At 44.5% G+C, this 24831-nt stretch overlaps 1 protein-coding gene across 1 annotated transcript in view; it reads left to right on the forward strand.

Annotated features, from left to right (window-relative positions):
• The window catches only part of AHCYL1 (adenosylhomocysteinase like 1), a 92404-nt gene that overhangs the window by 53169 nt on the left and 14404 nt on the right, over positions 1-24831 (forward strand). The window contains exons 10-16 of the mRNA XM_068269534.1: positions 1517-1605; positions 4630-4700; positions 6250-6344; positions 7066-7164; positions 7374-7442; positions 12788-12866; positions 18557-18677. Of these exons, the coding sequence (XP_068125635.1) occupies positions 1517-1605; positions 4630-4700; positions 6250-6344; positions 7066-7164; positions 7374-7442; positions 12788-12866; positions 18557-18677 (623 nt within the window). The remainder of the gene's footprint in view (positions 1-1516; positions 1606-4629; positions 4701-6249; positions 6345-7065; positions 7165-7373; positions 7443-12787; positions 12867-18556; positions 18678-24831) is intronic.

The following is a 24831-nucleotide window of genomic DNA, read 5'->3' on the forward strand; positions in this document are numbered from 1 at the left end:
GCTGTCTGTATTGAATGTAAGTTACACATTTTAGCATAGCTGCTGCCAGGGTAAGGACATTTGCTTTTAACTTAGGTCAGTTTAGTGTTAGGACATCTGCTCTGGAGATTTACCTCAACGTTGGTGCAGATGTCCAGTATATTATATTTTTGCATGCAAAACTATGATGGAAGCTAAAATTTCTCCATAAACCAGTATTGCATTGTTTGGATGCGGGCGTACATTTTAGTCCAGGGGGGGCGGTGTGCGCCACAGCGATTAACCATTCAATTGTACAGTATTGGGTCAGGGATGCGCAGCCTTCTACCTATATTTTGTTTCCACAGTTCTGTAACTACCAGGCTAGCAGCACCCATTGTGCTATCCTGTTTTGCATGGTAAGTATTTAGTTTAGTTTTGCATATGTTTTGCATCTGTCTGATTGCTGAGTGTGTATTTGAGCTATTTAAGCGGTGCATATGAGGTGATGAGTCATTCAGTTGCAGCCCATATTGGTGAGCGCTTGCTTTGTTTTCTGCTGTCTGTATTGAATGTAAGTTACACATTTTAGCATAGCTGCTGCCAGGGTAAAGACATTTGCTTTTAACTTAGGTCAGTTTAGTGTTAGGACATCTGCTCTGGAGATTTACCTCAACGTTGGTGCAGATGTCCAGTATATTATATTTTTGCATGCAAAACTATGATGGAAGCTAAAATTTCTCCATAAACCAGTATTGCATTGTTTGGATGCGGGCGTACATTTTAGTCCAGGGGGGGCGGTGTGCGCCACAGCGATTAACCATTCAATTGTACAGTATTGGGTCAGGGATGCGCAGCCTTCTACCTATATTTTGTTTCCACAGTTCTGTAACTACCAGGCTAGCAGCACCCATTGTGCTATCCTGTTTTGCATGGTAAGTATTTAGTTTAGTTTTGCATATGTTTTGCATCTGTCTGATTGCTGAGTGTGTATTTGAGCTATTTAAGCGGTGCATATGAGGTGATGAGTCATTCAGTTGCAGCCCATATTGGTGAGCGCTTGCTTTGTTTTCTGCCGAAAAATTGTATGGTGTCTATTTTCTGCAAGCCATTATCAAATAGAAAGCAAATATAACCTTATCTACATTTATACTATGTAAATGTACATGGAGCTTTATCTACATTTACACTGTAGAATTCAACTGTGTATTTAACTTGTAATAGATAAATTTAATAGATACATTTAGCCTGCACACAGCCACAAATTACCAAACTTAAAAATGTAAGTTTAAATAATTAAATTTATAAACAATACAGCATTTTTCTTTGGTACTTCATTATAGTAACTTTCATATTAATATGAATGTATTCATACATATCTGCTTTTAGTTTTCCTTTTCCGACTTCCATAATAACTGGGATCATTTTCACTCAGACAATATAAAAGTCAGAATGACTAACATGAAAGGAATTTTTCTTCCACACACACTAGAAGAAGCTCTGTAAGCATCTGAAATGACAGTGTAATTGCAGCTTTCCATATGATGTTTTTGTGCAGGTTGGGAAAGGATGCTGTGCCGCTCTGAAAGCCCTGGGTGCTGTTGTGCATGTCACAGAGATTGACCCAATTTGTGCCCTTCAGGCTTGGTAAGGTCAAATCTTCATTCAGGAGTCACTTTATAAATATCATGCTCTTTATAAGGAGGACTTTATGATCCTGTGGGACTATGTCAAGGGTGTCAAACTCAAACGCAAAGTGGGCCAAAATTGAACACTGGGACCAAGTTGTGGGCCTACTTCAATGTCTACTGGCCACATTCCTCCCTTATAAAGTTCCCTGGTGTCTAATGGCCCCCCTCCAACCCCTATACAGTTCCCTAGTGTCTAGTGGTCCTCCTCACTATATATTTCTCTGGTGTCTAGTGGTCCTCCTCACTATATATTTCTCTGGTGTCTAGTGGTCCTCCCACCCTCCCCTATAAAGTTCCCTGGTGTCTAGTGCTGTCCCCAACCTACACCATGTGGCTTCCGTGTGGATCTAGGGCTTCACCTCCAATATAGCTTACCTGGTGGTCTAGAGTGGGCCAAACCTAATGCAAAGTGGGGAAACCACTTGGGGCCCAAATTTAATGGCTCTGAGGGCCAGATTTGGCCCGCGGGACGGAGTTTGACATGTATGGACTATGCAAACTTGAAACTTTTGGCTACTTTCGCACTGTATACATGTTGCGTATGCTAAAAAAAATGAATCGCAATGGGCATTTAAAGTCGTATTGTAGCCCACCGCTGCTATGCAACCCATACAGTGCAGCATGCAGTCCATAGACTTCTTATTCATACAGTATATATGTACAGCTCCTGCTAAGGCGGTAATTGTATATGAATTGCGAGTAGTAGCAGGATCACAGGTGTCACTACAATCTAGCTTTCTGCAGTTCACAACCCATGAAAATTTAGGAACCAATATACTAAAAAAAAATGTATTTTCTTTGAACTTGCTTTTTATAAAGCACCTCACAATGAACACCTTCTGCAAATGTTTTAATCTTATACCATGATACTTCCCAAATAGATGACATACCTGTACTTGCACTTTAAAGCCCCGTCTACACGGGGAGATGTTGATCGCCTCTTCCGCGTGCCCGCCGCGTCCCCGCTCGCCGCGCGTGCGCCACATTCGATTCCCCGCCGGCGCCGCTTTTCCTCTGCTCGATTCCCTGCCATTGTCCCCTCGCGGAGAGAAAGCAGGAAATCGGCGGAAGCAAGATCCGTCCTGTCGGATCTTATCATACGAGCCGCATCAGCGGCTCGATTGATAAGGAGGATTGGAGCCGCATCTACACGTGTAAAAGCGGCTTAAAGGCTGAGTCCCTGACATTTTCTCTCTTTGTACATATGTAGTATAAGGTATAAATCCTGGTTGTCTGGTGGACTTCTTGGTTACAATCATAACTGAAAATCTCCATGTCCACACTACTGAAATTCAGTATTTAGTGCAGCACTGATGTGAAACAAATTTACAGCTTGTGAAGTCAGGACACCCAGTCGGTTTGCTTATTTTTGTTCATTAATTTACTAAATAGTGCTGTCACTTTTTTAATGTATGTTTTCTGTTTAGTTTTATCAGGAAATGTACGCCAGTCAAATAAAGATAATATTTTTTTTGATCCAACAATGGTTTAATAATCCGACAATGACACATTGCAGAGTCCTTGTTTTAACAAATCTAAAGCTTCCTCACTAGACCCAGATTCAATGTTTTGGGGGTGTGCTCAAATTATTTTTCTAGCCTGGTTAGATAATAGAGTTCTTTTAAAAAATAAACGAGTGGACACACTGGTTAACCTTCTGGGGACCGTGGTGCTTAAATCCTACACCGCACTTGTGGCTGCCTAACTCTGATGCAGTGTAGGATTTACGCCACCTGCCATTTCCGCTCCCGATGCACACACGGGAGGGGAGATTAAGCTGTCATATGACAGCTAACATCTCCCCTCAGTGATCAGGAGCCATTGCAATTGGCTCCTGATCACGTATTCACTATGATCACTGGCCGATTGTAGTGATCACTATTTGCAGCAGGGTCTGAGAGGAAGAAGAGGACGGGGACTCACCTTCCAGACGTTCCCATGGTGATCATCGCTCCTGTCCGCCCTGGCTGGCATCCCCACTCGCTCTGCCTTAAGTGTCTGGTCCCGGCTTGATGATGTCATCAAGCCGCGACCTGGAACTTAGCGGCAGTGCGAGCAGCGGTGCTGGCCAGAGCAGAGGGGGCTAGAGCTGTTCATTGCTGGAGCTTGGGAGGTGAGTAAAGGCTGCTGGCAATATGGGGGGCACCTGGCTAGGCTACACTGGGGGGCACCATGCCTAGCTAACTATACTGGGAATCCAGCTTCCTGACTCCCCCCCCGAGGCCCCCACACACACACACACCCCTGCATGTAAGATCGCCTTGTGCTAACCACAAGAAAGTTTATGCGTGCTCAACACCAAGCTTAACCCTTTCAAGTCTGGCTGTGCAAATCTGGCTAAATTGGCTTATCATGAGGCATTGCTCATGCAAAAATACATTTGCTTTCGCATGCCAAACTTTCCAGGGTCAATAACTAATACCGCAAAGTGGTTGCCCTGCAGGAATTAGTTCATGCTACATAGCACTATCCAGGAGTGCCACGGGGATGCTTCCCAATGCCCCCATACAACAGCGGGGGCTTGCGGGCCCCCAGGCTCTCTCACCGCCTAGGGACCACAGTGTCACCCCGGAGGGGGAGGCTGGGTGGTGCAGACGACCCCCCCCCCCCCCCCAAGCGTGGCCAGCACTTCGCTGTTTTAGTTTTTGACCCTGCAAAGTTTGGCATGCGAAAGCAAATGCATTTTTGCATGAGCAATGCCTCATGATAAGCCAATTTAGCCAGATTTGCACAGCCAGACTTGTAAGGGTTAAGCTTGGTGTTGAGCACGCATACATTTTCTTGTGGTTAGTAAGATGGCCTTGTGCTTGAGGGGAGTTAGACAGCCGGTTCCCGGAGGGTTAATCATCCTATTGACAGATCACTTGCAATAAAAAAAATGCATCCAGGTCTCTTTAGAGTGTTGTTAGGTTGTTGTGGCAGGACCACATCATATGTTGTACCTCATCTGCATTTTCATTTTCTGTTGTATTTGAAACAGCATGGAAGGCTTTCGGGTGGTAAAGCTGAATGAAGTTATACGACAAGTGGATGTAGTCATCACATGTACAGGTAACCAGGTATAAAACAAAGGGGTGTTTTTTGTTTTGTTTTTTTCAGAATGACAGACGGTGCTTATACTTGAACTAGTTAATCGCATACATATAAAAAAATGTGCCGGGAAAAAGGCCATGGATATTGCCGCTAGTAGAATATTGGTAAAACTACTGATATTTTTACTACTTAATTCTGAAATATACAAACACAGAACATTTATATCGCGCTTTTTTCTCCTGGCGAACTCAAAGCGCCAGAGCTGCAGCCACTGGGACGCGCTCTATAGGCAGTCACAGTGCTAGGAAGACTTGCCCAAGGTCTCCTACTGAATAGGTGCTGGCTTACTGAACAGGCAGAGCCGAGATTCGAACCCAGGTCGCCTGTATCAGAGGCAGAGCCCTTAACCATTACACCATCCAGAACCACCACCATATAAGTAATCTTTACTGATATTTTCTATGACCTATTACACTATCCAGAACCACCACCATATAAGTAATTTTTACTGATATTTTCTATGACCTAACCCTATTTTCACACATCACACAGACTCCTCCCTTGACTGATGCAGTGCCTAACCGTTATTAAAATCGTGGTAAAATCTGACTGCGATTTTATAAATGAAAAACGGATCAAAAAGTGCTCTGTAGTGTGTTGCCCTTAATTTTTTTTTGTCAATCCAGAAGGTAGACGCACAAGAACATAAGATGGCAATGTCCATTAACCTTTCACAGCAGCCTTAACCTCTTGACGACCAGCTAACGCCGATCGGCGTAAACTGGTCGTCTGCGGGTCACCATGGAAACGGCCGCTCTATCGAGCGGCCTTTCCATGTCAGTTCACGGAGGGTGTCTCCGTGAACAGCTGGAGAGCCGCCGATCGCGGCTCGCCGGCAAAATGTAAACACGCGGGGAAGAAATCCCAGCTGTTTACATCATACGTAGGGCAGATCGGCGATCCCCGGCCTCTGATTGGCCGGGGATCGCCGGCATCTGATAGGCGGAAGCCTATCCTTCAATGCGCAGGACGGAACTTTGAGGAGCCCCCCCCCGCAATACGCAGATGGCCGGCGGCGATCAGACCCCCCCCCCCCCCCCGGCAGGACATCCCCCTAGTGGGGAAAAAAGGGGGGAAGTCTGATCGCCCTGGCATAATACTGATCTGTGCTGCGTGCTGGAGAGCCCACGCAGCACAGATTAGGCAAATCACCCCTGGTCGGCAAGTGGTTAACTTATTATAGCTCTTCAGGGATAGCAGTTGGGAACAATGGCAATGCAGACATATTATTATGGACAGTTTAAAAAGCTGTGCCAGCCCAGAGAGGCAGAGAAATGTCCAGAATAAGGGGACAGGGATTGTAGGAGGCATGCTTGTGGGTCATTTTATGAACAATATCCACATAGCTATGTATTTTTTTTTTAGAAAAAATCACTTTAAACGTTGTTACTATTATGACTGCTGTATTTGTGGCTGATTTCTTTTTAAATTTGATTTTAGTTTTGCTTTTTGGGGCTGAATTGAAATTGGTATATCAGCTTCACATGTAATGTAATTTGTCTCTTAGGTAACAAAAATGTGGTTATGAGGGAGCATCTGGACCGCATGAAAAATGGCTGCACTGTATGCAATATGGGACATTCTAATACAGAGATAGATGTGGTAAGCAGTCTATTGATATACAACGGTATAATGCTACCTTTGAGACCATATAGAGTATAGGTTCTCAAGCCTGCCCTTCAACAGTATTCAGTGGATCTCTTCAACATTAGATTCTATTCAATCTAATTTTATATTAGCTAAAAACATTTATTTGCAGTTAATTGCTAACTGGGGTCTGATATACATCTCAGTAGCCTGCAATTCTCACTCTCCTTAAAGCTTCCACTCAGAGTTTATCAGCTTACCATCATATGATCGTGAAACCAGAATGCTAGCGTAAGTTCTCTTCCAAATGACAAATACACTGGTTTTTAGGAGACAAAGAGGTTGATTCATCAATAGACGGTAGTATTACCATGCACGCACAGCACATGGCAATATTACCAGTACTTACGTGTGGAAGTAGTGTGAGATACGCTAGTACTATGGTAACGTGCTGGTTACTGTTGTAGCGGTTGCGCTACTAGCATATCCCATGGTACTTTTGCACGTAAGTACTGGTAATATTGCCGTGCACTGTGCGTGCATGCTAATAGTACTGCGGACTGGTGAATCAACCTCCATGTGTAACAAAGCACATTGCTGTATCTACGCCTACATTTTTAGTATTCAATTAAGAAATGTATTCATAAACTAGGGAGGCAGTTTTTGTTTTCTGAATATTGCCAGAATTATGAGCACCTAAAATGGCAGCCAACGTCTAATGCACTTTTATTTTCAGGCCAGTCTGCGCACACCTGAGCTTACATGGGAGCGCATACGGTCTCAAGTGGATCATGTAATCTGGCCAGACGGAAAGAGGGTTGTACTACTGGCTGAGGTGAGAACACTAATTCAATCTTTTATTGTTTTAAGGTAACTAAATGTCCAGAAATGATCATGTTTTAACTGCTTGTATGCCAGGATCTCATTCCCTAAGTCACTTTACAAAGCTACACGGATGTTTCTTTTCTTCCACTGCTATAAAATCTCTGGTACTGAAAATGTGTATTTTTTTGCAGTACATAAAATGTATAACTTCTATTACAGGGTCGTCTCCTCAATCTGAGCTGTTCCACAATTCCGACGTTTGTACTGTCAGTGACAGCCACTACGGAGGTGAGTTAGCTTGTGGCTTTTGAAATTGGGAGTCTGTCATAAAGTACTTTCAATAACATTTCACTTTAATTGGGCCTATTTATTTTTAAATAATATAATTTTTAAAATACTGTAGTTAATAATAATTTAAACAATACAATGTTTTCAGACGATGATGCATATCAGTATTAATGTGTATATGAAGACTTTACAACCCTTTTATTTAGTATAATATTTAAATGTTGCTGTTTCAGTCATTAGTGAACACAAATATAAAACTATGGGCTAATTCTGCTTTGTCTTTATGCCATCTGTACCTACTGTAACTTTGGCTTAGATAATGTAGTATACAAATCAGAACAAACGTTATCACACTGTTTTTTTCTATATTTACGCTTTGTTGCCTTGTGGCTGACATCAACACTCTGCAGTACATGTGCAGTATAATAAAATAAGAAGGTTCCACAGCTCCATATCCAAAATGTGGTACTACAGATGGTATTGGAAATCTGTTTAGTGCACTGCATATTGCAACAGTAAAAAGTGTTTTGTTGCAGGATAAGAAGTCAGAGAGAAACAAAAAATTGGTCTAAAGATCTATTCAGAGCTTTATTACATATAAAGGTGATACAAAAATATTATATCAATGCTGCAGAGTCAACACCTCACTCCATAAAACCACAAAATATAGTAACAACTAGCCAGTATGCAGGCAAACCAAAGGAATTAATAGATAGAATTAATAGATATTAATTTCAGTATATCATCTAGGAAGCCACAACATATAAAACAAACACACACTATTTAGCACACGCACAAAATACACAAAAGCACAGTGGCGATCTTGATATTAGGTAATAGCAGTTGCTATGAATATGAGTTGCTATGGCTCTCTCATTAAGAGGGTAGAGCTTAATCAGTGTATGTGGTATAAAGCCAAACCATGTGGGCTATCCAGCCACACCCTGAGGAAGCACCTTGAGCATGAAATGCATAGGTGGGTGGGGCTCTAGGTTCCTGCATGCAAAGCTTGCCAATTGTAGTCTCTCTGTGAGGTGTCAGACACAGGCTGTGGTTCAGACGTGGCATGACTGAATGTCCAGTGGTCAGCGTATGTGCCTATTGTGAGTATCCAGCCTTTTATGTGTCTGATAATAGCGGATGGTCTGTGGTGGGGGCCATCTCGGTCTGTGCATGAAGATTGGTTGCAAGGTAATCACACGTTTGGATCCTGTGTCTTCATGCCATATATCACATCAGTGAAGTCTGCAACTGGGACCCTCACAGTTTATCTGCCACTCAGTATTATGCATCCACTGTATCTACAGTCCAATCCCAGTGGCTACCAGTGGATTAGAGTATCAGTTCAGCATGACATTTGTGGCAAGAAAACTGGATGTTACAACAATCTACATTTCAACATACACCTTTGGCTGTGAGGAAGGTATTCTGCTCAGTTCAGCATGTTTCTGCTGGTGCTGTGCTAATACGGCATGTGACTCTTTCCCTGTTGCATGTGCTCTATGCACTTCACACAAGCATCCAGTCACTTCAGCATGTTGCAGCGGGTGCTATGCTAATACAACATGTGACCATTTCAAAGACGCATGTGCTGTATGCACTTCGCACAAGCATCCAGTCACCTCAGCATGTTACTACTGGTGCTATGCCTATACAACATGTGACCATTTCCCAGTTGCATGTGCTGTATGCACTTCACACAAACATCCATCATTTCACCGTGTTGCAGCTGGTGCTATGCTAATACAGCATGTGACCCTTTGCCAGTTACATGTGCTGTATACACTTCACACAAGTATCCAGTCACTTCAGCATGTTGCAGCTGGTGCTATGCTAATACAACATGTGACCATTTCCCAGTTGCATATGCTGTATGCACGTCACACAAACATCCATCATTTCAGCGTGTTGCAGCTGGTGCTATGCTAATACAGCATGTGACCCTTTGTCAGTTACATGTGCTGTATACACTTCACACAAGTATCCAGTCACTTCAGCATGTTGCAGCTGGTGCTATGCTAATACAACATGTGACCATTTTCCAGTTGCATATGCTGTATGCACGTCACACAAACATCCATCATTTCAGCGTGTTGCAGCTGGTGCTATGCTAATATGACATGCGACCATTTCCCAGTTGCATGTGCTGTATGCACGTCACTCAAGCATCCAGTCACTTCAGCATGTTGTGGTTGAGGGAGAACGTATACAGTACACCCTAAGAAAAAAGCACAGAAACAACAGGTGCCCAAATGGTGCAGTACGTCACAAAGGTTGTGGGGGACTGTGAGAACAAAGGAAAAATACTCCCAAAGGTGGGTTGCACAAGGGCAACCGACCGCTATAAGCAGATGGAGATGCACAACCTCGACTCCACTCGGGTTACTGGGGACCTGGAGATGGTCGCTCTTTTGGAAAAGGTGCATACACTCTGATAGCCTACGTGGTATGAACACCTGAGGCGGCTCCATACTGCGTACATGCGGGTGCACATGAGAGGGCGCGTGCGCATTATGGAGCACTCAGGCTCCCGAAGACTTTCCGAAGTCACCTTCGCCAGCGGAGCAAGCAGTATTTGACCAAATTAGTCAAACTGCTGCACCGAGGGCACCGGGAGAGGAGAGGGAAGGCTCATTAGGACCCAGAGCCTTCCCTCTCCTTAGGTAAGTATCTGGCTTTTGTTTTACCCCACGGTTCCCATTTACTTTGAGGTGTTAGGAGAAATTCCTACCACAAGAACTGATATACCCGGAGTTGGACACAAAAGATGTTTATTAACTGTGATATGTGCCAAAGGGAGTGTTACAAAATAAAAAATGAATATGCTGTCCAAACTTTTGCATGTTTGCCTTAGTATTTAGTATTTGACTTGTTCCTGCCTTCAGTTATCCTTCTCTTCAGCACATGGCATGAAGTGGGTAAAGTTCATGAAAAAAAAAGTAGCTGCACAAACATTTGCAAATATGCTGAACAGACACAACATTAAAAATACTGAAAGTGAATAACATTGCAACAGCAGCTATCATGAGTAGCAAATGAACAGTTAGTAGGTACCGTAATGTGATGTTTTGTAATCAGGAAAAATGGCCATATTTATCTCCTATGAGTTATGTCCTAGGAGATCATTTTCCTATTCTCTTAAAAGCAACTTTTAAACAGTTTACAATTGAAAAAGTACCTAAAAGTTGGTGAAAAGGTACTATCAGAATTATTTTTATTATTTTTTTGCTTTCTGGTGGTTTAAGGGGCATTTTATGGTAAGGTATGAAAATATCACCTAGGAGAAAACTCAGGAGAAAAAGTGAATTGCATATGGGTTTATGGATCTTGGCAACTTTGAGAAGAGCCAAATTGTAATGGCTACACAACTGGGTGAGAATACCTTTAAAGCGAACCTGAACACAGAACTTAATCTCCGCTCTAAAAGATAAGCAACAGCATAATAACCTTTAAAGAGAACCCGAGGTGGGAATCTTAGAGTTAAATCTATACACAGAGGCTGGGTCTGGCTATAGTGCCCAGCCTCTGTTGCTAGTTGAATATTCCCTAAATCCCCCCTGTGCTCTGCACGAGCCCATAAATTACAGCCGCGCTGTCTGGCTCTGTTTACTTTTCTAGTGTCACTCACGCTGCTCCCCCGCCTCCTGCAGAGCGCAGTTCCCTGCCCGAGTCCCTTCTCTCTAATCAGCGGCGAGGGAAGAGACGTGGGCGGGGATCGGCGCTCTGCAGGAGGCGGGGGAGCGGCATGAGTGGCACTAGAATGGTAAACAGAGCCTGCTGCGACACGCTCAGTGTCGCCAGCGTGGCTGTAATTTATGGGCTTGTGCAGAGAGCAGGGGGGATTTAGGGAATATTCAACTAGCAACAGAGGCTGGGCACTATAGCCAGACCCAGCCTCTGTGTATAGATTTAACTCTAAGATTCCCACCTCGGGTTCTCTTTAAAGAAAAACATTTCTTTGTTACAGCTGATACAAATCCTGTAATACATCTGCAGTTTGTCTACTTCCAGCTTTTATGGAAGCAGACATATTGCTAACATCCTGTGCTTATAAATGAGCTCTCTGCTGTGGCAGTCAGCTGACACAGCTAAGGGATTAAATTACAACTTGTGCTTAGTCACAAATGAGGGAAAATTAGACGAAACTCTCTAAGTACATTTCTGTATGTTTTCCTTCTGTCCAGTCCAAGAGTTCAGGTCCACTTTAAAATGGCAAGAGTTTTGTGGTGTTCAAGGAACGTCAACAAGTGAAACGAGAATATGGTCATGAGCACCCAAAATTCATTAAAGTGGACCTGTACTTAGAACTTCCTCTCTGCTCTAAAAGATACACAACAACATAATAACCTTTAAACAAAAATACAGCTGATAGAAATCCTGAAATAAATCTGCAGTGTTTCTATTTCCTGATTCATGGAAGCAGACATATTGTTAACAGTCTGCGCTTTCAAATGAGCTTATCTGCCATCTCTGCCATAGGCAGTCATGTGACACAGGAGAGAGATCAGATTACAATTTGTTATTAGAGACAAATGAGTGGAAATAAACAGCCCAAACTCTTTAAATACATACAGGGTGCAATTTCTCTATGTTTCCTTCTGTCCTGTGCAAGAGTTCAGGTCCACTTTAATACACATGGAGAACAAAAGCTAGCCCTTCTGGTGTGATCCCACATGAGAAAACTGAATAGAGATGGTCTGTTAGATGCAAATAATTTTGGCTCTCAGCAGATTTAATTGAAATTGTAGGCATCTTGGGAATAAGCTAATAAATATGGCAGGAAATGTATTTGATTGTCCCAATTCGCAGCTAAGTACAGTTTGCATTTGATTTGCTTGAAATTGAGAATTATTACCATCTCACTGACCATCTCTAATGCTGAGCATGAAGGCTGAGTGTCAGAGTACAGTGCATCACACAGGGCTGGATTTACCATAAGGTAGTCTCGTACCTTCAGGTGCCTTATGTAGGAGAGGCGTCTCCCCTCCCCAAATGTCCCCCTACCTATTGGTAGTGACGTTACCAAATACTAGGGAAAATCTCACTACCTAGTCAAGGAAGGAGGGAAGCCTACCTAATATGGGGATGTGGCCTCAGTTGAGGGGCAGAGTTTAGGGCGCCAGAATACTCGTGCCTACAAGCTCCTGAGTTGTAAATCCAGCGCTGGCATCACAGCTTGCTGTGCAAGCAGCTTGCACGGATGCAGACCAGCCTGGTAACCCATGCTAACCCCCATCCATCACATACAAAATTAACTGAATTTGTAGTTTGCACAGAGAGAAAGATGATTTTTTATTTAATACTCTGTTTCTCATGTCTTTTCTTTCCATCCATATTTTCTGCAGGCATTAGCATTAATTGAACTGTACAATGCTCCAGAAGGCCGTTATAAACAGGATGTGTACCTGCTACCGAAGAAAATGGGTTAGTTTTACAGATTGGTTTGTAAGCTGTCGACAAAGACCATTGCTCAATACGCTGCTAGGATAACATTTAAGGAAAATGTCACAATGAACGTACTGGGCATCTCCTTAGAAGCAGGCTGGATTTTCTGTACTATAGATTGCCTTTTTCAGGAGTACACATAAGAAGCTGTGTATTACTTTTTTATGTTCCAAATGAAACTGCAGAACGTGCAAATGTCTGCACTGCATGGAAAGGTCATCTCATCCTGCATACAATACATACATTGTCAGTTATGAGTTAGAAATGCCACTTGAGAGTTTTATGTATACTCGCATCAGATATGGTGCCACCATGTTTAACACGCATAGATACACGTAAACAGAGAGGTACCAGCCACCATGTTTAACACGCATAGGTACACGTAAACAGAGAGGTACCAAATCAATGTGTGCAGATATTACAGACTTCACTAAGGTTACATTCACCGTGGTGCGTTGTGGTGCAGAATAACGGCCGCTCTGAAACGGGCTGGTGTTGTGGCACAATGGAGTGCAGCGTGGTAATGATTTGCATGCAGTGCATTACCGCAAAACACATGCGTTCATGGTTGCAGTGAAGCTTACTTTTCATGGACTGTATGCTTCACTGTATGTGACGCAACGCACGGATAACGCGCAGCACCGCTTTCCCGATCCATTGAGCTGAGCTCCTGCTGTCACAGGAAATGCAACAGTGACTGTGAATGTGGCTTTATGGATTATCTGTGTAAATGAGAGATAAATGTGCTAAAGTAAGACATTGCCTTTCTGCATAGTATACATGGTGAGCAGCAGGGAGGCTAATGAAGCATTTTGTAGTGTTAACACATTGCGGTCTGGCAAGCAACCACTTTGTATGAGGTGAAAGGTAACTAACAACCACTTTGTATGAGGTGAAAGGTAACTAACAACCACTTTGTATGAGGTGAAAGGTAACTAAAGCATTTTTTTTTACACAATACCTTCATTTCAGGGGCTCAAAAGTAATTAGACAAATAAAAATTGTAACTGGAAATACAATGTTCATTTGTAATACTTGGTTAAAAACCCTTTGCTGGCAATGACAGACTGAAGAACTCGTGGACCAGATGCTGGCTTTCCTTTTTAATGCTCTGCCAGGCCTTTACTGCAGTCAGGGCCAGATTACAGCCAAGGCCTCCTAGGCCATGGCCTAGGGCACCACAGGAGCAAGGGCACCAAAGCAGCAGGCTAAACTGTTGCAGCATTTGCAAGCTTGCAAATGCTGCAATGCAGGGAGATCAGGCGAGCGCCTGACTGCTGTTCTCTGTTGCTAGCCGCCTGTGCAACAGCCACCTTGCTCTCTGTGCACGTTTGCATTGCGGCCGGCAGCTCTGGACTTGGACAGCATTGGAGACAGAAAGGAAGAGGAAGCTTCTGCACTGGAGACGAGCGGAGAAATGAGTGACAATGGCTGCTGCGGTGTGAAGGTGAGCTGGCTACCTATACTGAAAGGGGGAGTGTGAAAAGGAGGGATTAAGGGCGTCATCAGGCTACTGATACTAGAGGGAAGGGGGGAGGGGTCATCTGGCTACCTATACTGAAGCGGGGCGGCTGGTGACAGTGGCCTTGGGCAGTAAATAGTACAAATCTGACCCTGACTACAGTAGCTATCAGTTGCTGTTTATTAGTGGGCCCTTCTGTCTGAAGTTTAGTCTTCAACAAGTGAAATGCATGCTTGATTGGGTTAAAGGACTTCCGAACGCTGATAATCTATTTTTACTCACCTGGGGCTTTCTCCAGCCCCTAGCAGCCGTCTCAGTCCCTCACCACAGCCCTGGTCCTCCTTACAGGTGTCCCTGCTGGCCGCCTGTAATCATCACGACCCGCGCAGGCAGAGTTGGCTCATCTGCGCCTGGGCATAACTACTGCGCAGGCGCAGTACGCGCCACATGACCTGGACGTGCGAGTACTGTAATAACAGCGCAGGAGATTTGGGCGCAGCTGGCGCCACCATAGGCCGTAATAGGAATTACAGTGCACAGTGAGTAACTTCGGCGCCGTCAGAAAACAGAGCTGAAGTTACTTTTAAAACACTGTAATTCGGCCGCCAGCAATAGCGGGAAGACAAATTACATAATTCCCTACCATCCACATGGACCTAGAGAGGGAATAGTAATTAAAGCACCCGGGACTTGTGCAGCAGCAGGATAAGCCATATACTGGCTGTATCCTGCGCCCAAGTCTCCCGGCGACGATGTCATACGTATGCTGGAAGAAGCCCCAGGTGAGTAAAAATAGATTATCAGCGTTCGCATTGGATGTCCTTTAAGATTTATGGACCTAACTGTATGATTGGTTTCAGTGACACTTTATCCTCTATTTGCATACAGATCTGCTTTTTAGCTGTCTGCTAAGCAGGTCATTCTGTCCTATGGAGAGGGAAAGGTGGGCAGATGAGATGAAAATATCACTGCCAAAGTTGACAGTCGGATTTACAGTAGCCCAAAGTTGTATCTAATACAGAAGTTGCCTTTGTAATCAATGCTACATTCTCATCTCTAATATTGCAATTGGATAAAGAAATTGCAATTGGATAAAGAAAATCTGCTGTATGCGCGTATCTTACAATTATATGTGAAAATAGCAAACTTGCATTTAAAGGAAATGTCCGACCTCCTAAAAAAATGACATATACTTACCCGGGCATATCACCTGCCAGGGGCTGGAGGAAGCCTCAGGTAAGTAGATGTCATTTTTTTAGGGGAGCGCAGACATTTCCCTTAAGCTGAAGATCAATTGTATGTATGTACCGTAGCTTTACATTGTGAGCCTGATAGAGTAGCGTTCCTCTTCTGTGTCATGTGTTTGTCTGACTGCATCTCAAGTTTGTTATTCTCACCTTCCTCTTACTGATACATCAAATGCCTCTGCATTGTACAGTGATGTGAAAAACTATTTGCCCCCTTCCTGATTTCTTAAGCTGGCCACTAACAGTCCATTTTCTAGCGAAAAATCGTTCGAGCAATCAGAAATTCTGATCGGACGAAAAATCGTTCACTACACCATCAACTAACCAATCTTTGCTTCCTATCTATGACGACCACCAAGAAAATCCAAATTTTCGTTTGACGAAAATTCATTCGGACGACATTTTTTTTCACTTATTCATAATCGATTGTGTCCACCAATGGAGATTATTTACAACCAATCCGATCAGAATTTCTGATCGCTCTAACGATTTTTCGCTAGAAATTGGACCGTTAGTGGCCAGCTTTATTCTTTTGCATGTTTGTCACACTTAAATGTTTCTGCTCATCAAAAACCGTTAACTATTAGTCCAAGATAACATAATTGAACACAAAATGCAGTTTTAAATGATGGTTTTTATTATTTAGTGAGAAAAAAAAACTCCATGGGCTTGGTTCACAAAGCGGTGCTAACTGTTTAGCACGAGTGTGCTAAACAGTTAGCATGTAAAGTGCCATTCGTGGACTTTTGCGCATGCAAAAGTCCGCAATCGCGCGAATTGTGGCACTTTGCGCGTGCAAAAGTCCGCGAACGGCACTTCACGTGCTAACTGTTTAGCACACCCGTGCTAAACAGTTAGCACGCTTTGTGAATCAAGCCCCAAATCTACATGGCCCTGTGTGAAAAAGTGATTTGCCCCCCTTGTTAAAAAATAACTCAACTGTGGTTTATCACAGTTCAATTTCTGTAGTCACCCCCAGGCCTGATTAATGCCACACCTGTTTCAATCAAGAAATCACTTAAATAGGAGCTATCTGACACAGAGAAGTAGACCAAAAGCACCTCAAAAGCTAGACATCATGCCAAGATCCAAAGAAATTCAGGAGCAAATGAGAACAAAAGTAATTGAGATCTATCAGTCTGGTAAAGGTTATAAAGCCATTTCTAAAGCTTTGGGACTCCAGCGAACCACAGTGAGAGCCATTATCCACAAATGGCAAAAACATGGAACAGTGATGAACCTTCCCAGGAGTGGCCGGCCGACTAAAATTACCCCAAGAGCGCAGAGAAAACTCATCCGAGAGGACACAAAAGACCCCAGGACAACATCTAAAGAACTGCAGGCCTCACTTGCCTCAATTAAAGGTCAGTGTTCACGACTCCACCATAAGAAAGAGACTGGGCAAAAACGGCCTGCATGGCAGATATCCAAGGCGCAAACCACTTTTAAGCAAAAAGAACATTAAGGCTCGTCTCAATTTTGCTAAAAAAAAAAAAACATCTCAATGAATGCCAAGACTTTTGGGAAAATACCTTGTGGACCGACGAGACAAAAGTTGAACTTTTTGGAAGGTGTGTGTCCCGTTACATCTGGCGTAAAAGTAAAACAGCATTTCATCAAAAGAACATCATACCAACAGTAAAATATGGTGGTGGTTAGTGTGATGGTCTGGGGTTGTTTTGCTGCTTCAGGACCTGAGAGGCTTGCTGTGATAGAGGGAACCATGAATTCTACTGTCTACCAAAAAATCCTGAAGGAGAATGTCCGGCCATCTGTTCGTCAACTCAAGCTGAAGTGATCTTGGGTGCTGCAGCAGGACAATGACCCAAAACACATCGGCAAATCCACCTCTGTATGGCTGAAGAAAACCAAAATGAAGACTTTGGAGTGGCCTAGTCAAAGTCCTGACCTGAATCCTATTGAGATGTTGTGGCATGACCTTAAAAAGGCGGTTCATGCTAGAAAACCCTCAAATAAAGCTGAATTACAACAATTCTGCAAAGATGAGTGGGCCAAAATTCCTCCAGAGCGCTGTAACAGACTCGTTGCAAGTTATCGCAAACGCTTGATTGCAGTTATTGCTGCTAAGGGTGGCCCAACCAGTTATTAGGTTCATGGGGCAATTTCTTTTTCACAAAGGGCCATGTAGGTTTTGAGTTTTTTTTCTCACTAAATAATAAAAACCATCATTTAAAACTGCATTTTGTGTTCAATTATGTTATCTTTGACTAATAGTTAACGGTTTTTGATGAGCAGAAACATTTAAGTGTGACAAACATGCAAAAGAATAAGAAATCAGGAAGGGGGCAAATAGTTTTTCACATCACTGTATGTTGGCTCTTTATAAAGGATAATTATACCAATAATGTAAACACCTCTGTAATTGTTATCCTTGTTTTATTTGAAGTGTGAGATAATGTACAGGGCCAAAGGTAGACCATCAGTGGGGGAGAGCTGTATGGGGCCTAGAGGATTCTAGGGCCCCTCCAGGGGGGTACTACCATGAAGCACATGAAGGCACTTTTCAGACATTTGGCCAGAGCTACAAGCTTTGAGGGGGATGCTTGCTAATATAATATAGATTTTGAACACAGAGACCTCTGGACCCCCCTCCTTTTGAATGCATCTTCTCATCATTATTCACTTCAGTCTCCACCCCTGCCCATATGTAGACAGATGCTGACTGTTGGCAAGAGTAAGTTATCAGCTTGTAACTCCTGTTCACATTTGTACAACGTTTATCATAGTAAGGAGGCTTCTTGGTGTTACAGCCCCTTACACACTCCTAGGAGTTCTGGTTCATTAGGTTTTCCCAGTATGTGGCCCAGAAATTTCTGAAGGCGGCTCTGATACTATATACAAAGTCATCACGTCACTGCATTGAGTTACTTTAAGTACTTGTCTTGGTGAATAAATCTGCAAAAACATTTGGTACAAGAGAAACATTTTACTTTTTTCAGATGAATATGTTGCCAGCTTGCACTTACCTACCTTTGATGCACATCTGACTGAGCTAACCGATGATCAAGCCAAATACCTTGGACTCAACAAGAATGGACCTTTTAAACCTAACTATTACAGGTTGGTAGAGTAACCCTTTCCCTCCTAACACACATGCACACTGCACATGCCCCAATCTGTCTGAAGCCAAGGCTTGATGCCAGAGGCTGACAGTTATGATGAGCAAGCAGTTAGCAGGGAGGTCTGGTTTCAGCTGAAAACTCAATTGCTCTTTCATGGCATGGCCACGTGGCTAAAGGAGAGTGGTGTACTGTGTACTGTAGACTGACTGGGAGTGGACAGGCAGCTGTAGGCCACTTAGAAGCAGATGGGAGATGAGGATCTGTAAATTAAAGCTGCAGATCTTTGTGAAAACAATTTTTTTTTTAAGGTAAAATTCCAAATGATATACACTGTATGTAAAAATCCTAAACTGGGGTGGGGAAGACAAGTATTATAGCAGAGAACATTGGGACAAGCCTGCCTCTTCCTGGCACAAAACTTTACTTTAATCGTAAGTCAAATTTTTCAAGGTGTGATTAGAGAAACCAGGGTGAACGAGGAGAGGATTGGACAACGCACAGAGGTATGTGGATCCAGCATCAACATATCTCTGTGCTTACCTTAGGCAGCTTTGCCTCAGGTATCCTTTAAATCTAAGGCTAAATTTCCACTGTAGCGTGAAATTTTTGCCTGCAAAAAATCGTATAACATTTTTCCGCTTGGTAAAAATTTGCATGTAAATTTTTACGCATACGTATGCAAAAAATTGCATTTGTTAAATATAACAATCTGCCTAGTAGAGAAGAAAGAAAGTTCCGCTGCACCAATGGCTGGGTGAAAAAAGATTTTCCGTTTATTATTACATCAGTGGGTACAAAAAGGTTAAAAAAAAGCTCACGCGTATCGGAGCTCATGGCCCCTTAATCATAGCTTAATCTGCCTAGTAACAGCTTAGTCATGACTGCTGACAACTTCCTGTAACCATGGATCTAATGCAAATTTTCGCACAAATAACACGAAAATTTGCGTTGCCTATACAAAGAATTGTACGCAAATCTTACGCAATGCCCGAAAAAATGATGCAGGACCTTTTTTTTTTTTCACGCGTACGAAAATTCGCATTGAGTGGAAACAGCCCCATTCACTACCATTAGTTGCCAAATCAATGCACATTTTCTGAGAGAAAAATCTGACACAAAATGCACAAGTGAAAACCTAGCCTAAGACATCACTTCCCAAAGTCCTCTTATGTTCAACCTGCACAAATATGCACCATGTCAGTTTTAAAAAACTGTCAGGCTCTGTTCCCACTACAACGGTGAGCGGACATTTTTTGTCCGCTCTCCGCTCATTGAGTGAACAACTCCTATTTTATGAATAGGAGACAATCACACTTGTAACGCTGCCACAGATTCTCGGGATCCGATGCAGTAAGCTGACCGCACTAGTGTGCAGTCCCCGATAATCCCGGGCAGGTGGATGCGGTCCCCATATAGCCTATGGGGGAGTGCATCTGCCCAGGCTACAGCCACATCACTGTGGACCAGCAGATGCAGTAGTGGAAACTTAGTCAGGGGTCTAGTCCTGGGAAAAGAAGTGAGTGGACTCACCTCGAAAAACACTACACGCGCGCCAACAATGGGAGTGGTCAAGCATAATGTGGGCGTGGTCACGGGTGGGGCCAAATATACATGACCTTAGCAGTGATGTAAAAGGTCTGCCGGGGAAGTTTGAGCTCTGCCGTAGTGTATCCCCCCAAAATAGATGCAATCTGACAGCATTTCACCAAAAAGACACATAATCTGGTAGAAGTTCCTCCAAAATACAGATAATATGGCAGTGGTTCCCCCAAAATGGACAATGTGGCAGCAGCAGTTCCCCCAACATATACATAATTTGGAAGCAGTTCCACAAAATACGCGAAACCTGGCAGCGGATCACCCAAAATACACGTAACACCCAACATACATATAATCTGGCAGCAGTTCCCCAAAATACGCGTAATCTGGCAGCAGACGTTCCCCAAACATACATAATCTGGCAGCTGTTCCCCAAAATACACGTAATCTGGCAGCAGATGTTCCCCTAACATACACATAATCTGGCATCTGTTCCCCAAAATACAGAACATTGCGGTTCCACAAAAATGCAGATAATCTGACAGCAGTTCCCCCAAAATAGGTACCCCCAGCATAGGTAGCCAGGTCTATAGGTGTCCCCAGTATAAGTAGCCATGAGTATAGTAGTCCCAGTATATGTAGCCAGAGGTATATGTGCCTAGTATATGTAGCCAGAGGTATATGTCCCCAGTATATGTAGCCAGGGGTATACGTGCCCAGTATGTGTACCCAGGGGTATATGTGCCAGTATATGTAGTCAGGGGTATATGTCCCAGTATATGTAGCCAGGGGTATATGTGCCCAGTATATGCAGCCAGGGGTACGTGTCCCCAGTATATGTAGCCAGGGATGTATGTGTCCCCAGTATATGTAGCCAGGGGTATATGTGCCCCAGTATATGTAGCCAGGGGTATATGTGCCCCAGCATATGTAGGCAGGTGTATATGTGCCCAGTATATGTAGTCAGGGGGTATATGTGCCCAGTATATGTAGTCAGGGGTATATGTGCCCAGTATATGTAGTCAGGGGTATATGTGCCCAGTATATGTAGGCATGGCAGGTGTATATGTCCCCAGTATATGTAGGCAGGGGTATATGTGCCCAGTATATGTAGTCAGGGGTATATGTGCCCAGTATATGTAGTCAGGGGTATATGTGCCCAGTATATGTAGCCAGGGGTATATGTGCCCAGTATATGTAGTCAGGGGGTATATGTGCCCAGTATATGTAGCCAGGGGGTATATGTGCCCAGTATATGTAGCCAAGGGGTATACGTGCCCAGTATGTGTACCCAGGGGTATATGTGCCAGTATATGTAGTCAGGGGTATATGTCCCAGTATATGTAGCCAGGGGTATATGTGCCCAGTATATGCAGCCAGGGGTACGTGTCCCCAGTGTATGTAGCCAGGGATGTATGTGTCCCCAGTATATGTAGCCAGGGGTATATGTGCCCCAGTATATGTAGCCAGGGGTATATGTGCCCCAGCATATGTAGGCAGGTGTATATGTGCCCAGTATATGTAGTCAGGGGGTATATGTGCCCAGTATATGTAGTCAGGGGTATATGTGCCCAGTATATGTAGTCAGGGGTATATGTGCCCAGTATATGTAGGCATGGCAGGTGTATATGTCCCCAGTATATGTAGGCAGGGGTATATGTGCCCAGTATATGTAGTCAGGGGTATATGTGCCCAGTATATGTAGTCAGGGGTATATGTGCCCAGTATATGTAGCCAGGGGTATATGTGCCCAGTATATGTAGTCAGGGGGTATATGTGCCCAGTATATGTAGCCAGGGGGTATATGTGCCCAGTATATGTAGCCAAGGGGTATATGTGCCCAGTATATGTAGCCAGGGGGTATATGTGCCCAGTATATGAAGCCAGGGGGTATATGTGCCCAGTATATGTAGCCAGGGGGTATATGTGCCCAGTATATGTAGTCAGGGGGTATATGTGCCCAGTATATGTAGTCAGGGGGTATATGTGCCCAGTATATGTAGCCAGAGGTATATGTGCCCAGTATATATAGCCAGGGGGTATATGTGCCCAGTATATGTAGTCAGGGGGTATATGTGCCCAGTATATGTAGCCAGGGGGTATATGTGCCCAGTATATGTAGTCAGGGGTATATGTGCCCAGTATATGTAGCCAGAGGTATATGTGCCCAGTATATGTAGCCAGAGGTATATGCGCCCAGTATATGTAGCCAGGGGGTATATGTGCCCAGTATATGTAGGCAGGGGGTATATGTGCCCAGTATATCTATCTAGCCAGCAGGTATATGTGCCCAGTATATGTAGTCAGGGGGTATATGTGCCCAGTATACCCAGTATATGTAGTCCGGGGTATATGTCCCCAGAATAAGTAGGCATGTGTCCCCCCAGCATGAGGGGAGCAGCGGTGGGGGAGGGAGGACATCTCCCCCCCCTCCCTCACCTTAGGGTGCTCTCCTTCCCTCGCTCTCCCCTCCAGAAGTAATGTGCGGGCAGCCGGCAGTGGGCGGGACTTACCTCTCCTCGTCGTCGGAACACCAGATCTTCGTGCCGCAAGTCTGGTCTGGTCCAGACCAGAGCAGCGGCACACAGATCCGGAACGAGGAGAGGTAAGTCCCGCCCGCTGCCGGCTGCCCGCACATTACTTCTGGAGGGGAGAGCAAGGGAAGGAGAGCCCCAAGGTGAGGGAGGGGGGGGAGATGTCCGCCCTCCCCCACCGCTGCTCACAGCTCTCCTTCCACTCCGCTGCTCCCCTCCACAAATGCCAGGGGGGGCGGCGTCCACCCTCGGGAAATAGTAAGTGGGCACCGTTCCCCCGCGTCCACGCCCCACTCGACCCCTGGTCTTGCGTCTCTCAACTTTCTCTTCACAATATCCCACAGATTCTCTATGGGGTTCAGGCCAGGAGAGTTGGCAGGCCAATTGAGCACAGTAATACCATGGTCAGTAAACCATTTACCAGTGGTTTTGGCACTGTGAGCAGGTGCCAGGTCGTGCTGAAAAATGAAATCTTCATCTCCATAAAGCAGTAGATGGAAGCATGAACCCACTTTTGAACCAGAAACAGCGGCAGAGGTGCCTGACCTGGGCACCTATACAGCTACTGACCAGGCTAGCAGGGAGGGTGGAAGATAATTAGCTCTCCCTAGCAGCATGCATAGCAACATGATAAACAATGTGCCTGTTATGGGTTCCTTGAAGGTGAGGTAACATCTGCTGATCATCACAATGTTCTCAAAATTTTGAAGGTCCATTCACTATACTATATATTGCTGTCTGACATCCTCTATAATAATCCCTAAGTGTCTCTGCGTCCCATGTCCGTGTGTGTGTCCCTTTTGTGCATGTGCAGGGACGTAGAGACACTGAGGGGGAGTGACAAGGGATGACGAGCCAAGGGGTGGACGGGCAGGCGTGGCGGGCATGCGCAGTGGGCTGTTCCCCAAAATAGGTACACCCAGCATAGGTAGCCAGGTCTATAGGTGTCCCCAGTATAAGTAGCCATGAGTATAGTAGTCCCAGTATATGTAGCCAGAGGTATATGTCCCCAGTATATGTAGCCAGGGGTATACGTGCCCAGTATATGTAGCCAGGGGTATACAGGTATGTGCCAGTATATGTAGTCAGGGGTATATGTCCCAGTATATGTAGCCAGGGGTATATGTGCCCAGTATATGTATCCAGGGGTATGTGTCCCCAGTATATGTAGCCAGGGATGTATGTGTCCCCAGTAAATGTAGCCAGGGGTATATGTGCCCCAGTATATGTAGCCAGGGGTATATGTGCCCCAGTATATGTAGGCAGGTGTATATGTGCCCAGTATATGTAGTCAGGGGGTATATGTGCTCAGTATATGTAGTCAGGGGTATATATGCCCAGTATATGTAGTCAGGGGTATATGTGCCCAGTATATGTAGGCAGGGGTATGTGTCCCCAGTATATGTAGCCAGGGATGTATGTGTCCCCAGTAAATGTAGCCAGGGGTATATGTGCCCCAGTATATGTAGCCAGGGGTATATGTGCCCCAGTATATGTAGGCAGGTGTATATGTTCCCAGTATATGTAGTCAGGGGGTATATGTGCCCAGTATATGTAGGCAGGGCAGGTGTATATGTCCCCAGTATATGTAGGCAGGGGTATATGTGCCCAGTATATGTAGCCAGGGGGTATATGTGCCCAGTATATGTAGCCAGGGGGTATATGTGCCCAGTATATGTAGCCAGGGGGTATATGTGCCCAGTATATGTAGCCAGGGGTATATGTGCCCAGTATATGTAGCCAGGGGGCATATGTGCCCAGTATATGTAGTCAGGGGGTATATGTGCCCAGTATATGTAGTCAGGGGGTATATGTGCCCAGTATATGTAGCCAGGGGGTATATGTGCCCAGTATATGTAGCCAGGGGGTATATGTGCCCAGTATATGTAGGCAGGGGTATATGTGCCCAGTATATGTAGTCAGGGGGTATATGTGCCCAGTATATCTATCTAGCCAGGGGGTATATGTGCCCAGTATATGTAGTCAGGGGGTATATGTGCCCGGTATATGTAGTCAGGGGTATATGTCCCCAGAATAAGTAGTCATGTGCCCCCCCCCCCCCCCCAGCATGAGGGGAGC

The sequence above is a fragment of the Hyperolius riggenbachi genome, chromosome 2, assembly GCF_040937935.1.
Source record: "Hyperolius riggenbachi isolate aHypRig1 chromosome 2, aHypRig1.pri, whole genome shotgun sequence".
NCBI classification, from domain to species: domain Eukaryota; kingdom Metazoa; phylum Chordata; class Amphibia; order Anura; family Hyperoliidae; genus Hyperolius; species Hyperolius riggenbachi.